The 14,774-nt window shown below is 35.5% G+C and overlaps 3 protein-coding genes across 4 annotated transcripts; 2 read left to right on the top strand and 1 right to left on the bottom strand.

Moving 5' to 3' along the window:
* Positions 1 to 277: 277 nt before the first annotated feature.
* On the bottom strand, positions 278 to 3,327 carry LOC306989636 (putative E3 ubiquitin-protein ligase TRIML1). Its single transcript, XM_079595510.1, has 6 exons — positions 3,030 to 3,327; positions 2,856 to 2,951; positions 2,516 to 2,749; positions 1,609 to 1,628; positions 1,246 to 1,388; positions 278 to 1,057 (listed from the first exon to the last, which is right to left on the bottom strand). The coding sequence occupies exons 1-6, from the start codon at positions 3,048 to 3,050 to the stop codon at positions 480 to 482; spliced, it is 1,092 nt and encodes a 363-aa protein (XP_079451636.1). The 5' UTR covers positions 3,051 to 3,327; the 3' UTR covers positions 278 to 479.
* A 721-nt stretch (positions 3,328 to 4,048) lies between these two features.
* plekhs1.4 (pleckstrin homology domain containing S1, tandem duplicate 4) lies at positions 4,049 to 8,181 on the top strand. The gene is made up of 10 exons (XM_079595511.1): positions 4,049 to 4,405; positions 4,675 to 4,694; positions 5,328 to 5,361; positions 5,441 to 5,535; positions 5,631 to 5,746; positions 5,859 to 5,993; positions 6,517 to 6,592; positions 6,707 to 6,760; positions 7,169 to 7,255; positions 7,342 to 8,181. Exons 1-10 carry the CDS (start codon positions 4,345 to 4,347, stop codon positions 7,345 to 7,347), a joined length of 684 nt encoding a protein of 227 aa, XP_079451637.1. The 5' UTR covers positions 4,049 to 4,344; the 3' UTR covers positions 7,348 to 8,181.
* Positions 8,182 to 9,556: 1,375 nt separating this feature from the next.
* LOC306989249 (pleckstrin homology domain-containing family S member 1-like) lies at positions 9,557 to 14,520 on the top strand. Of its 2 annotated transcripts, none has more exons than XM_079594761.1 (13): positions 9,557 to 9,668; positions 9,983 to 10,074; positions 10,183 to 10,298; positions 10,374 to 10,526; positions 10,971 to 11,073; positions 11,198 to 11,389; positions 11,478 to 11,566; positions 11,696 to 11,752; positions 12,213 to 12,287; positions 12,405 to 12,500; positions 13,100 to 13,192; positions 13,359 to 13,491; positions 13,573 to 14,520. In XM_079594761.1, the coding sequence occupies exons 2-13, from the start codon at positions 10,009 to 10,011 to the stop codon at positions 13,633 to 13,635; spliced, it is 1,236 nt and encodes a 411-aa protein (XP_079450887.1). In that variant the 5' UTR covers positions 9,557 to 9,668; positions 9,983 to 10,008; the 3' UTR covers positions 13,636 to 14,520. The 2 variants fall into 2 exon arrangements, with proteins under 2 accessions (XP_079450887.1, XP_079450886.1); XM_079594760.1 differs by having other exon boundaries at positions 9,561 to 9,668; positions 9,980 to 10,074.
* The last annotated feature ends 254 nt before the right edge of the window (positions 14,521 to 14,774 follow it).

The raw sequence follows: 14,774 nt of genomic DNA on the forward strand, positions 1-14,774 counted from the left end.
ATATGTAATTTTGGGGATCAAAGGTGAGTTTTAAGGGATAAAATGGTCGACTACAGGGCGACTTTAAGAAGTTTGGGGTCGGTAAGATGTTTTTGAAAGAAGTCCCTTATGCTCAGTAATATTGTGAAATATAATTACAATTTAAAATAACTGTTTTCTACTTTAATATATTTTAAATATTCTAATATTTTATACTGCATATAATATATATATATATATATATATATGACCTTTAATGTTTGAATGGTCGTGTACATGGGAAAAAATAGTAACATGTAAACTCATACTTTCCCATTTATTCAGTAAAATAATACAAAAAATGGCACAGATGATTTAATACAAATAAATTCAACACTCAATCAAACAAGATGAGAAACAAGACAAAGCTAAGGAAGATTTTCCGACTAATTCCCAAAAACTGAACCTACACTTAAATTTCACATACATAAACCCGGTCCCCAACCCTCATTGGTTGTCCATCACAAGGTGGGGGCGGATTTCGAGGCATCGCAAATCAGCAGCGGTTTCCTGTTTGTCCCCTGGTTGTCATGGCCAGGACAGACAGCCTGGTAGAGTATGTCTGTGAAGGTTCCTGCACAAAAACTGTACAGAGGCGTCATGGTGTCTGCCCCCAAGAAACAAATCAAACCTCCCTCTGAGCTGGAGAAGATGCCAATGCGCTGGAAGGTTCTCCCACTTACATGGGTGAGCTCATGGGAAACGCCATTGTGCCAGGCTGTGAAGTCGCCATTGAAATACTCAACACACCAGGACGTTGGGCCCCGTCCCAACCAGCAGTCCTCCTCTCGGCCCTTCCTGGGGATTTTAGGGTAAGTGACGCCTAGTTCCCAGTATGTCTTTCCAGCAACCTGCACTTCCCAGTAGTTGCGAACATCCGTGAAGCTCTTCCGGCTAATCACATTCAAGGTGGTGTCAAATCGAGAGGGATTTTCAGAAACGTCCTGCCAGGAATCAGTGTAAGAGACTGAGTCGCCCTCAGGGGAAACGATAAGTTTCGGGTGAGCAGAGTCAGGATCCAGAACAACATCTTGGGCATCTGAAAAATTACAAAATAATTGACTCTATAAATAGAAACAAATTCTTAGTAAAAGCTCTGAGGGGCTAGGGACAGGTTTAGCAGGGGTTAGAATGATGGAAAACATTGCAGGAATGTTTGAACTTGCTCTAGCTGTACATACTAAAACCATTTGAGTAATTCTCATGTGAAAAAGTTACGGTCCTCACAGCTTTGAAAGAGTTTCTTGGTGACAGGAACCTGAGAACGTATGAACAGTAGCAGGTTGATGGTTAAGCAGAGCAGCTGTTCATTCTTAAATTCATCCATCTGTATTAACTCTGGATCAGTCAGCTTCAGAGTCTCCATTATTCTATAAACAAGGAAGAATATGTGCAGAAAAATGAACATGCCACACAAGGAGGAAGAAAACGCATGCTTGATTGAGCATTAATTAAACTTGGCCCATTTCCGTCCCAAAAACAAAAACAAAGAAGAGTAAACATTCCAGTAACTTTAGAGTGTTACATACTTATTAAACTTACATGTCCACCAGCTAGAAACCAAATTCCCAAAACTGCAACACTACTTACCTTTCTTCCATCTCTGACATCTGTAAGTAAGAGAGAGGGGGAGATATTAGGGTTGAAAAATGAAGCCAATTGTAGAACATTTCCACACTGCAGATGCCTTCATTTATCTATGGAGCAGACACTTTAATACAAAGCAATTGTGCTACATCTTTTTTATATAAATATATATATATATATTTAAAATAAAATTAATGTTTCATTCTGGTTTCTAAAGACTGATCAGAAATCATGACATCAATTAGTTGATTTGAATTCATTTAATTAAAAATAAATTCAATTAATAGCTCAAATATTTTCCAGGTAATGTTTTAACAGTTTGCTTTATTACAATGTAAAACCAAAGTATTTCATTATCTTTACGATTTCACTCTTATCAAACTTTACAAATGGGTTTAACACAAGAAAATATATAGCCTACACTACGCTCAAAAGTCTTGACATGAAGTTGTTCATGCTCTCCAAGGCTGCATTTATTTAAGTTAGAATACAGTAATATTTGTGAATTATTATTATAATGACAAATAAATGCTTCTATTCTAATATATTTAAAAATGCAATTTATTCCTGAGATGGCAAAACTGAATTTGCAGCATCATTAATCTTCAGTCTTCAGTGTCACGTGATCCTTCAGAAATCATTCTAAATATATAGTTAAAATCAGTCAAGCTGCTTAATATTTTCGATCAATTCAAAGCATCTTAGCTAAACAAAATAATTTATTTGAAAAAAAATAAATTCAACGCTGCCTTTATATTTGATGAATTGCATTTGGGGTCATTGCAATAAAACAAAACTTGTTTTTGAGAAAAACACAAAAAATTGGAGTTACTCAAAAAGGATTAGGTTGCTACCTCAGCTACATACAGTAGTATTTCCATCTAAAAATGTGCTACTACAGAAAATGCACCTTCTCTTGACCCAGACGTTGATCTTTCTCCATCTGTGCAGATAGTTCAGCGAGCTGCTGATCGATTTCCAGCGTGAGGCGGTAGCACTTCTCAATGCTGTCCTCTACAGTTCTCTCCATGGCCTCTGTCTCAAGATCCAGCTGACTTAGTGTAATTCTAAGATCCTCATCCAAAACCCTCTTCATGTCATCATATTTTTTCTTAATCTTCTCTTTTAGAGTTGCAGTCTTGCTCTGTGGAATAATAAAAGATACTCAAGATACAACAAACCCGACTGCCACATTAAAAAATTTACATTTATCGTACTTCCAGACGTTAATGGAAGTTTCGGCAACTTACATTGAAGTCAGATTGTTTTGATGACAGCTTCTTCATTCGGAAAGCCAGAATGTCTCTTTGTCTCTTCAGGTGCCCCTGATGTTTTATTGGGGTGTCCTTGAATGTGACATTTCAAAAGTCAAAATCAAGTTGAAAATATCCATCATAATGAATAGAAATGCATTGAATATTTACCTGGGTTTGTGTCTTCATCATTGACTTCTCAACTCCAATCTAGAACCAGTTCTTCACTTAATTTGATTGGTTTGGTTTTCTTTCCAGTCTTGTTCTCCACTGGCACACGACTAGCCTAAGCCCCAAACTTTGAGCTTTATACTGTACGTACGGTTAAGATGCCAAGAATAGGGGAGGGGTGCTGGTCCATCTGTTGTCCCTGTGCCCTGGGAAGTATTCACGTTGTACGACTGTGGTCTGTAAATCTGGCTGAAGGACTGAAGGAGCTGTACTGGGCCTGCTGTAGTCTGAGTACATTGTGCCCAAAAGAGAAGGGAAGCAGCACTTCTAGCCAAACAAAACATCTATTTATATCACCGTTTCACATGGAAGACTTTTTGAAATGTGTCGCAACAACAAATATTTAGATGTTTAAATCAGGGTGTCCCATTTAACCAGTGGGAAAAAATGACCGGGTTCTTCTTACTGTATCTACAGATGCATTTTTAAGTTGAAAGTTGAAAGTTGAAAGTTTTGCATGTTTAAGTTTGCGTGTCGCAACTGGGTCGCATTCCAAATAGTTCAGAAGCACTTATGGAGCAGGTAGCACTAATTATAGGCTTCAGCCATGACCGTTCGGCCTTGTAACGACTGATACAAATTCCATGAACTGCGTATGAATGTTTGAATTGAGGCCTGTGCCAAGCCACCTGCAGCTGCCGCCTGTCTTTCTATCCCTGATACATCATGGCCAACTTCCAGTCACAGTGCCATCAAACAATGATTATTCAGCCTCACGCCATTGGATGAGTAGGCGTGCGTGGGAACTGACGTGGGTTGGCGATGACTCTTTGATTGAGAACATTTTAAGTATGGCTGGAAAGTAGGGAAGGGGGTTTTGCACAGTGTAAGGTAGGGTGTCAGGTTACCACCAAGTTTTTTGAAGTTGACCTCTGGAATGTAGCAGATAAATGTTTGTCATAATAAGTCATACAAATATGCTGAAACTGACACTTCTGTTCATAGATGTGTGAAAAAGCACCGCACAACAGTACAAGTGTACTTTGTTTGGTACTTACTATTTTTCTCCAATCCAATGTGACAGTGTTAAAGAACAGAAGTTAAGAGCAAATGCATATGCACGTGTTGTGAGTTACAGTAGGTGGAGATTTTTTCGTGATTTCACCTGTGCGTACAAATACGAAATAATCCACGCAATTATTAGTGAATGAGACTTTGTTGAGTGTTTGTTTAAAAATCCCGACTATCTCCAGACATCAACTTTGGCTCTACCAATGATGTGAGTTCGGGGCGGGGCTATCTGTTTTTATGACCAATGGCAGACGGGAGGTGTTCAGGAAACCTGGTGGGAGTGACTTCACCTTCAATATCAGACTGTAAGTCTAACATGCAATCTGCGCCAATAATGTATATTGCAGAGATAATAATCACACTATTTGAATACTGAGTACATAAAGTGAGTTTAAATTTGACAATAGTGGCATTAGTGTTCCTTGTAGGCAACTTCTTTCTGCTTTCTATTTGTTGTCCAAGTACATAACTAAATATGTTTAAATCACCACCTTCCTTGTGACATCACTTCTGAAGATTCTCACCTTGACGTAAACTTCCTCATATGTTTTAACCACATGTTGTGTTCTCACAGACAGGGAACATCTATCTCAGGTACAGAAACTGTCATTTTTCTTAGTCATATAATAATACTACAATCATAATTTTGTATAACATTACTTGCATAATTGTTCAAAAAAGTGTGTGTGTATGTGTGTGTGTGTGTGTGTGTGTCCTGGTAAACCCTACTTTATGGGGACAAAATGTACCCAATTTTTTGAAAATGTAAAGTTTTCTTCGATGGGTAGATTTAGGGATAGGGTTCGTGTACGGAGATAGAATATACAGTTTGTACAGTATAAAAAGCATTATGTCTATGGAAAGTGAACATGAAAGCGCGTACGTACGTGTACTGTGTGTGTGTTTGTTTCCTTGTTTGTGCTGCATGCTTACAATGATATCTATTTTTCGACTCGGTTTACACCGTCACTAACAGACTAGTATGTTTTTTGAGGATTGCTAATATCTTAAAGATGCCCATCATGTGCAAACACAGATCGATGGGCTTACTGTCACACCTCCTATTGTAGTCTCAGACCATGTGGATGTGGCTTTGGAGGCCCGGTCCAAACAGTGTAATTGTTCCATAAAAGGACATCTTTAATTTCAAACATTTGGCACTTGAAATCATTCATCATGCTGAATATATGCTAAAGTAACAACACCTTGTTCTGTTTACACTCACAGTATTCCAATACTCACCAAAACTGTACAATGGCAGGTATGTTCTTTTAAATGTCTCTGATTGGCATTATTGTCATAACATGGCTTAGTTTTAAATAAATTATTTGTCTATGCAGATAAAAACTATGCATTTTACATACATGGTGCAGAGGAGCAAATGTGTTCTGGATATCTTTACAAATCTCCCCCAGAGAATCAGTTCAAGACTCAGGTATGTTTCTCTAGAAGAGCAGAACAGGTTTTATAGTGCATTAATGGGAGACTCCCTTTGCCAATTTCTCTCATGCGGATTCATTTTTTTTGCAGAAATCATGGAAACGGAGGTTTTTTGTTCTTCTAAAGTACAGTAACAGCACATGCCAGCTTAAGTACTATAAAAATGAAGAGATGAAAAAACCACTTGGAGACATTGACTTGACTAAGTATGTTCATTACTGATCTACCTCATCAGATCACATCAAACTTTCCTTGCATAATTACTATTGTACAGTAAGGCTGCAGAAGAGAACATCTGTTTTTCTGCCTGCCCTGCAGGATCACATTAATGTTCTTGAACCCTGAGATGGATAAAAAGTGGAACTGGATTCAAACCCATTTCAGATGTTCTCCTTCATGCGTAATGTTTATTAGAGTACCAGAAAGAGACTTCTTCTTTATCGGAGAAAACAGGTTTGTCCTGAATGTGTTTGCTTTGTTCAATGGCCGTGATTTATTGTTATTCTTTTTGTCATAAATTGAGTGAAAATATTTATGGTAACACTTTAGTTTATGGTCCAATTCTCACTATGAACTAGTTGTTTATTAGCATGCATATTACTAGGATATCGGCTGTTTATTAGTACTTATAAAGCGCATATTAATGCCTTATTCCACATCCCTAATATACCCAATTTCTAAACTTAACAACTACCTTACTAACTATTAATAAGCTGTAATAAGGAGTTTATTGAGGCAAAAGTCGTAGTTAATATATAGTTAATAGTGAGAATTGGACCCTAATCTAAAGTGTGACCATACTAATGAGCCTAAGACTTTTGCACAGAACTGTAAATGATATCTTTATGATAAATATAGAGATGACTTTTACAGAAACGTATAACTTTTTGTCAATTCAATTTTTTTTTAAGTAATCATGATATGATTTGACTTTTTAAATAGTCTCTGAATGATGCAATGTAACATATTTCTGCAGTTGGGAGATGGACAAATGGTTCACTGCTTTATTTGACATCTTAAATAATCGTCCACACAGACTGTTGGATCCCAAGGTAATGTTTTTACTTTTCTGACTCGAAAATGCATGCATTTCATCCATAATTGTGCATGGTGTGCAAAATATTTTCTTTTAGTTGAATAATCTGAATTATACATCTGTCACACAGACATTTGGGTTGAATAGACACATCATGGAACTTCCACAATCAGAAAACGAGGAGGTATTTTAGCACCTGGAAGGGGCTGTCTGCTAAAAATAGGTCTTGGTATTGTGGCCAACTGGTATTTCAGGGTTTTTTTATCCTTAATGATAATAAGTCTTTAGAACTTATGGCAAAGTTTGACAAGTATTTTCCCCTGAGGAGTGTGGCACAGTAAAATCTCAATAAATGTGAATCGAGATAAGAATGAGAGGTCACCATAACCAGTCTATGTGGCTCTCATTTCTGCAACCCATACTGATTATATCAAACAAGCTGGGGTATAATAAAAAAAACAGCGATGCTAAAAAAAACAACAACCTTGTAATATGATTTATTTAACCCTTTGCTTTGAGAGTTCACTCCACTTATTCTGATTTGCAGCTGTTCAATAATCTAATGATATCATTAATATTGTGTTAATGACAGAAAGTTGAGTGGGATCATAATGAGCTGCCATCACATGTGACCCACGACCCCATCTATGTTTCTCCTGAAAAATTCAAAAGTAATCAGGTAGATGCATGCAAACAACACAAGAGGAAATACAAACATATACTCACAAATATACTAATAATTTCACTCTTTTTTGCCCGAGACAGAATTGAGAACAGAAACAAACCGCGAAGATAACGACACGGATTGTCAGAATGAGTGCAGAAATGTACTGTACTTCATCTAAACTCCAGCTTCTTTACCAGTTGTTACTGAGTGCTAATTGCCATAACAGTCTGGAAACAAAACTGAATTTAAGATATATTTGTTGTTTTATTTTCAGTTCAAGTAGAATGTTGAATGTGAGGTTGAACAGGATTCTTATATGCCAAGTCATATTTTGTTTCACTGACTTGCCCTAAACCAAAGCTAAATGAATGTGTTTATAATAGTTCTGCATTGGGAACCTCAATTGATATCGATAATGAGATGAATTGCACTAGTTGCATTAATTTACCAAAAATAAAATAAATATGATTAAAGCAAATGACCAAAAGTCAATTATATTAGAACAACGCAGCTTATTTTCAAAAAGACCAGAACAATACTTCAGTATAAAGAAAATGATAGGCTACTAAATGTATGTTTAAATATTACGTTTCAAACAACGTTTCAATTAGGCCTACCGGTATATGCAGTTAAAAATTGTTTCAAACAAATGCATGTTCTTATAAACATTCACCTTGATGTGAAATGTACAGAAAATAAAATGTAAATGGATGATCCGTTTTAACATGCACACATTTGATTAAAACTATATTGTGTGTGATTTTAATGTCAATATTTTTTCATATTCAAATGTAAAAGATTTCTGGTATTCATTTTCTTTCATACCCTGAAATTACTCTGCAAACTCAGTGTATTGCTTTTCTTTAATTCTGTATTTTGTATTGTAGGTCTACTGCAGCTTTTTGAAGGTTTCTTATGATAAAAACTTTATTTACCATATGTTCAAATGTTTCCTCAAAATCAATTTATCTGTGGCTGCAACGTGATATTTGTATGTATTGTTATTGTACATTACTCACATCGTAATATTCTTTTATGATACTCACAGCATACACAACAACAACTGAATATTAATGGATGCAAGCAAATACTGAATTGTACCCAAGAAAGAAGTTTAATATATATATATATAAAAAAAAACAAGGCAACCAGTTGGATTCACCTAAACTTATAGATCCAATAACTTACAGTATATATAATATATCCAAAATAACTTCCAGTGAGGTGCTAGATAAGTTATTCCTTGAATGAGCAGTCTTCATTGAAACTAATTTGACCTTCTACAGGGTGGGAAATATTGAATATATCAACATACCAGTGAGTGTGCTTAAAAAACACAAATCAATAGGATTCAATGTGCTATTGACGAAACTATTGGTTGATCCATGACACGCATTACTTCCACATTCCTATGGACGCCTAGGAGTGTCGTAACTCTGTTTTTCAACGGCACTATACGTCCATATTATACGTTTCAGCAATATTGTTACATATTAACTATGTGCATTCTATAGATATTTGCATTAATTTGTATGCCAGAAACAAGCAAAGTGCAACTATGAAAAACATTCTCACTTAAACACCCCTTATGTAGACTTATCAATGACACAATTTAGTTCAATCTTGGTTTAATCTTTACATTCTGTAATCTTTACATTCTTAATCTGTACCCTTCACCTAGACTCCTATTATATATATTTTTAACTTTCATTAAAAGTATTAGCATTATTGCATGCATATTAGATCATTTGCTCATCCAAATAGTTAGAAATGTCATGCCATGGTATTTCTGTTTGTAGTATATAGTATTGTTCTTGCTTAGAGTACAAATTTATTTTAACCCTAAAAAACAAACAAAAAAATCCATCAATCACCCCCAACCCCCTCACCAGTCAAAAGTATGCTACACTTGAAACAAAAATCCAGGTAAAATGGAGGAAAGACAATAATTAATATTTACTGAAATCCAATGATCAATAATTTGCATGCAGAGAAAGGAGGACTGATTTCTGCAAGGTAACTTATTAATTGACCTCCTGCTTTCCTGAAGGGAACCAGGAGCTTCTAACCACATAAGTTACAATCTGATAAATGGAAAAGTGCCCGTTTCAGTGAATATTTGTACTTAATGTGCAGCTTAATGGAAGTTCTTCAGAACTTTTGTTTTTGTATTTTCCCCACAATTCATCAAAGCCATAAAAAAAACCTTGTTTGTCTGGTAATTTCCACAAACTAATGACCGTCAAAATCAAAGGGAGGGACCTTAAACCTGAGATTACATATGACAAGAAACTCCTCCTGTTACCAGAATAACTCTCTGGAAGAAACAAAGAGCCTCGAGCTTCCTCCTAATCTGCCTTCATAACACGCACGTTGAGAGAGCTGAATAACTTTTCAGAGAAAACTATTTTTACAGAGACACAAGGTAAGACAATAATATTATAGAATATGGGTACTGATATGATGATTCTGCTTTGTGATGCTTGTATAGAAATAATGCTGATACTATTCATAACATATAATTAATGAAATATTGAATTAGTCTTCATTGGATATTAGTTTTGTTTTACAAAATCATAAATGTTGTTTGCATCTGATTGTATCTGATGTCAGTGCTTACAGTAAAATTATTTCACATCTATTTTAGCAAAAACATGAGCAAGTCCAATAAAAATAAAAGTGGTAGGCTATCTATGTGTTTAATGTTAATCGGTTTTATTCACGTTTCTGCGGCAGCAGCTGCAAAGTTTTACAAAGAGCCAGCAATGGAGGAAGTGTACACTGGATACCTGCACAAGTCTCCTGGTCAACTGGCCTTATTAAAAACCTTTGTACGTCTCATATTGCATTTCAACTTGAAATTTAAATATATGCAGTGTGTCAAAGACAGTTTCTCTGTTCATGAAACTTATCAGTTTTACCTGGTATATCTGCCGCAGAAATCATGGAAGCGCCGTTTCTTTGTGCTCTCCAAGACGGACGAAGGCGCCTACCATCTGAAATATTATACAAACGAAAAGAGAGACAAACATTTGGGAGACATAGACCTTTCTAAGTAAGAAAAATACAATCACACTCAAAAATAAACAGTATTTTCACATTATAACAAGAAATTCTTACTGTTTTAAAGGATCACCTCGATGATTACTTGCCTAGAGACACATCAGATGTGGGACTGGATTCAGAAACACTTCAAGTGTCCTCCATCCTCGGTGCTGTTCTTGAGGGTGGAAGACAACACACAAAAATACAGCAGAGACTATTTTCTCATTGGAGAAGACAGGTTTGCAACCGTAATTTTACCCTATCTCTCATTTTCACTCCATAGTTCCATGAAAGTCAGTATACACAAAGAGAAAGTATACACATTTAAAGTTGAGTCTTACAAAATAAGTCAACAAAGCTTTACTGGCATGACTGTTTGCGTTTGCAATATTGCAAAAGCATATAGCATTCAAACATTAATTAATTAAAATAGACAATACAGAAAATACATATGAAATACATGAAGAAAGATACATGAAGTTAAACGAAAAGACAGTAAGAAAGATAAGAAGTATTTGAGTAATTTCATGGAGTCTTTAAGCAGTAGCTTAATCATTCTACTTGTAAAGTTATATACTGCAAATAAAATTCTAGAAATTGTTTCATTTAAACTTTAATTTCTCATTTTAAAACAACTGATGATGATTTTTTCAAAACAGTCAATGTTTTCTGGTGTTTTCAGTGATGTGGATGGTTGGTACAAAGCCCTGAAGACCCAGAAATCAGATCAACAGAGACACACACTTGACACACTTGACACACTTGAAACACTTGAAACACTTGAGGTAAACATTAAAAAATGTCTCTCTCTTCTCTCTCTCTCTCTCTCTCTCTCTCTCTCTCTCTCTCTCTCTTTACACACGTATATAAAAATTACATGCATGCTCACATAATTACCTTTTTCCACAGGACAGCAGATTTAGATCAGATTTAGAGAAGTGTTCAGAACCAAAGGTTGAAGATCAGTCTGATGACCAGTCTGATAACCAGTCTGATGACCAGTCTGATGACCAGTCTGATGACCAGTCTGATGACCAGTCTGATAACCATTATGACTATCCTCACAAGTACAGCACGCCTCCAGTACCAATAGAGCGCAAGGTTTTGCACATTTACATTTTTCTTCAACATATGCACACAAATGCTTTTAAAGTTCCATATGAGAAAAACTCAAACTTCTATTTGACAGATTTCAGTTAACGAGGATAAAGATGAGAAGGATGGGAAACAGGATGAATCTCCAGAAGAAAAAAATGACTACATGCCAATGGCATCAGTGTAGGTGTTTGAGAGGACTTCTCAACTTAACTGGCCTAGTGAAATGTGAAATGTACTCTGTTGATAGAATATAATTTTTTGAGAGACATTTAATTTAATTGTTATTTTTCTGTGGTCTTTCCTGATTAGACAAAAGGAGTTGGAAGATGTCCAACAGGAGGCGGACACTGCATACATACAGACAAAGTAATTTTAAAGTCTTCGATGCACCATTACATTGCACTATTGTGTTAGTTGTGCAAGATACAATACAGTAAACACAGTGCGTGTTGCCATCTGACACTTTGCAATGTGCTCACGAATTCATTCCCCTGAGCCTCAGATGCTACACATAGATTGTAATTATTTTATTTAAAGACTACAAAACAACTCTTATCTTAGCATTGCAGAACGTTCTGTTTTGTTGTTTGGAAATGTCCAGTCTTGCTGAACAGGTCGGATCATGGATGAATGCTAAGTTTTAGCATTGTTTTAGCATCTTGATATACGAGAAGCAATAATCTCTGACTAGAACGATTAAGCAAGCATCGTTCTGAGGTTGAGCCTTGTTCAACACTAAAATGATCTTGATTCTTGATGCCCAAAAATAAAATGTTTAAAATACATAAAGTTAAACTAATTTTTATTATTATTTTGACTTTTTCAGCACTTCCATTAATGGACACGAGTCCTCTGTGTGCAATGGTGCAGTCAGCCAGGATACAGATGATGAAAATAAACGGTACATTTTGATATATATTTTCACATACTGACACCATGGCAGCTTTGAATTGTGTTATTCTGCTGAATACGTCTGAACGATTTCATCGTTGTTTTACTTTCTTACCTTTTTCCTTAGAATGAGTACAGGTGAGAGATATTCTCTGCCTGGTCTCCTCGACTTCAATGGGAACTGTTCCTCTACAGAGAAGGTCGAGGTGCCTTTAAACAAGAGGTGATTTTTATTATTTCAGTTCACCCTTCTCCCACATTAGTCCATTAGTTCAACACTAGAAATACAATTAGAGTATAATGCATAAAAGGAAACGGTCCCATTGTATATTAGGTGTCTAATATACACACACAATATGTACTAATATATATTAAGTGTAAAATGCACTTATTGTGTTCATGCTGTATTGCAAAACACTTTTGCTGCTACTGAGGTGGGATACGAGAAAGGTTAGGGACAGGTTTGGTGATATGGATAGGCTTAAGGGTGGTTTAAGGTGTAAGAGAAGGGTCAACAGTGTAAATATAATGTAATTACATAAATTAATTACCGTTACAGCTGTAATTACATGCAGGTATTTTGTCAATTTAAGTACAATGTCAAATTATGTATGTACACAATAAGTGCATTGTATCAAATGATTTGTTTAAATATAGTTAGTATACCATAGTTAAAAACACTTAATATAAAGTGGGACCAAGGAAACAATTATTTTAATTTCTTAGTTTCCTGGCTATTTGATTCTCAGCTATGTTTAGCACTAAGGTTGTGAAAAATATGGCATCTGTTTAATATTGTCAATGCATATTTATATTCTGTAGTGAAATGCAGACACATGTTGAGAAGGAGATCTGCGTTAGTCAAAACAGTCTGAAAAACAGTCTGATCTTGACACAGGAAGAAGGCAAACCATGGTACTACTCTCATTAATACATTAGTTTAGTGGTTACAGTTGTATCCAAATAGAGAAAACATGAACATGAGTACTAATAGAGAAAACATGAACATGAGTACAAAAGAACAACTTACATTGTATTATGGTTTTCATTGTTCTTTGTCTCTCATCCTTTTCCTCTCCAGTGTGTCTGAGTGTCGACAGATTCAGGACTCACGTCTGTTCCATAAGGGGGATCAAATCCTGGCCTTCAATGACCTGCTAACAGACACAGTAGAAGAGATACAGACATACCTAAGAAGACTAAGCAAGGACGAGGTAAGATGATGATTCCCATTTGATGTTTTTCCATCACTACATTCAGAGATCTATAAATAATGTTATTGAAATTATCTGCAGGTAAAACTCACTATTCGGCGGTTTCTAGGATCCCAGCCTCTGCACACTGAACCCTCCACATAACACTGAGGACATGAAACTAAATCTCATGTGAATTCTCTTATCACAATTCAGCTATTAGACATATTGTGCATGTCTAGTTTAAGGTCAAAGGGTATGTGGGACATTAAAGCTCAGTCATTTGAGTCTAATCACACAGATGGAAGACAAGGCGTTAATAAGTAACAGAAGTGGAAATTAGGTTATCTAAAGTACCTTGTCCTTCTGCTTGTACAGTACATTAATCATGTAAATATGCAAAACAATGTGAATTAATTGTTATATTCACGGACATCAAAATGTCACTGAGTGAAAGAAATTGATAACATTTAGAGTGTATATATGTACATAAAACTGTATGTAAAGTGGTAGTGGGTTTATATTTGTTCGTGTTGGTTTATGTGAAGAACAAGATTCAGTCAAGTATTATTTTATTAAAATTATGAAGGTTATTTCACTGTGAAAAATGTACGGTTCTAAACGGTTCATGTATTTTAACCTCTTTAAAGCTGCACTTTTTATATTTCTAACAGTATGAGATACTTTATATATACAACTTTTCAGCCATTGTTGTATTTCATTTTGAAAAGCATGTAATCAATGATGTATTGCTCCAAATCATTATACATTGATTTAAATGTTTCAGTCACTCTTTAGATTTATGATTACTGAAGATATAGACTACTTAATATTATGATGTACAAAAGCATGCATTGGCACATTGTTACACAGTGAATCGTTATTAAACTTGCATAACTCTTAACCCTTGATTGTGTGTCACTTAAACTCGAGATTTAAATATTAGAGCTCAGAGATACAAGGAATAATCAATGGATTTGAATGATTAGTTGGATATATACACAAGAGTTTATTGTGCATTGCAAAGTAAAATAAAGATTGTTGTAAGATATATTGTCATAAGCCTTTTGATTATAACGGATTCTTATGTAAAATCTTTGCTTACTAAAATGTTCAAATTTGTCCTCAAAATCTATTTATCTGTATCGGTGCATTCAGATGCAAGATGGGATAAATCAGTGCCAGGTCGGAGGTTTGCATGTTTTTTTATGCCAGGACTAAGCAAAGTGCAACAATGAAAAACATTATCATGTGCACACCCCTTCCCTTACGGGAATTAGTATGTACACTAATCAATGACACAA

This window comes from Phoxinus phoxinus (assembly GCF_949152265.1).
Source record: "Phoxinus phoxinus genome assembly, chromosome: 21".
NCBI lineage: Eukaryota > Metazoa > Chordata > Actinopteri > Cypriniformes > Leuciscidae > Phoxinus > Phoxinus phoxinus.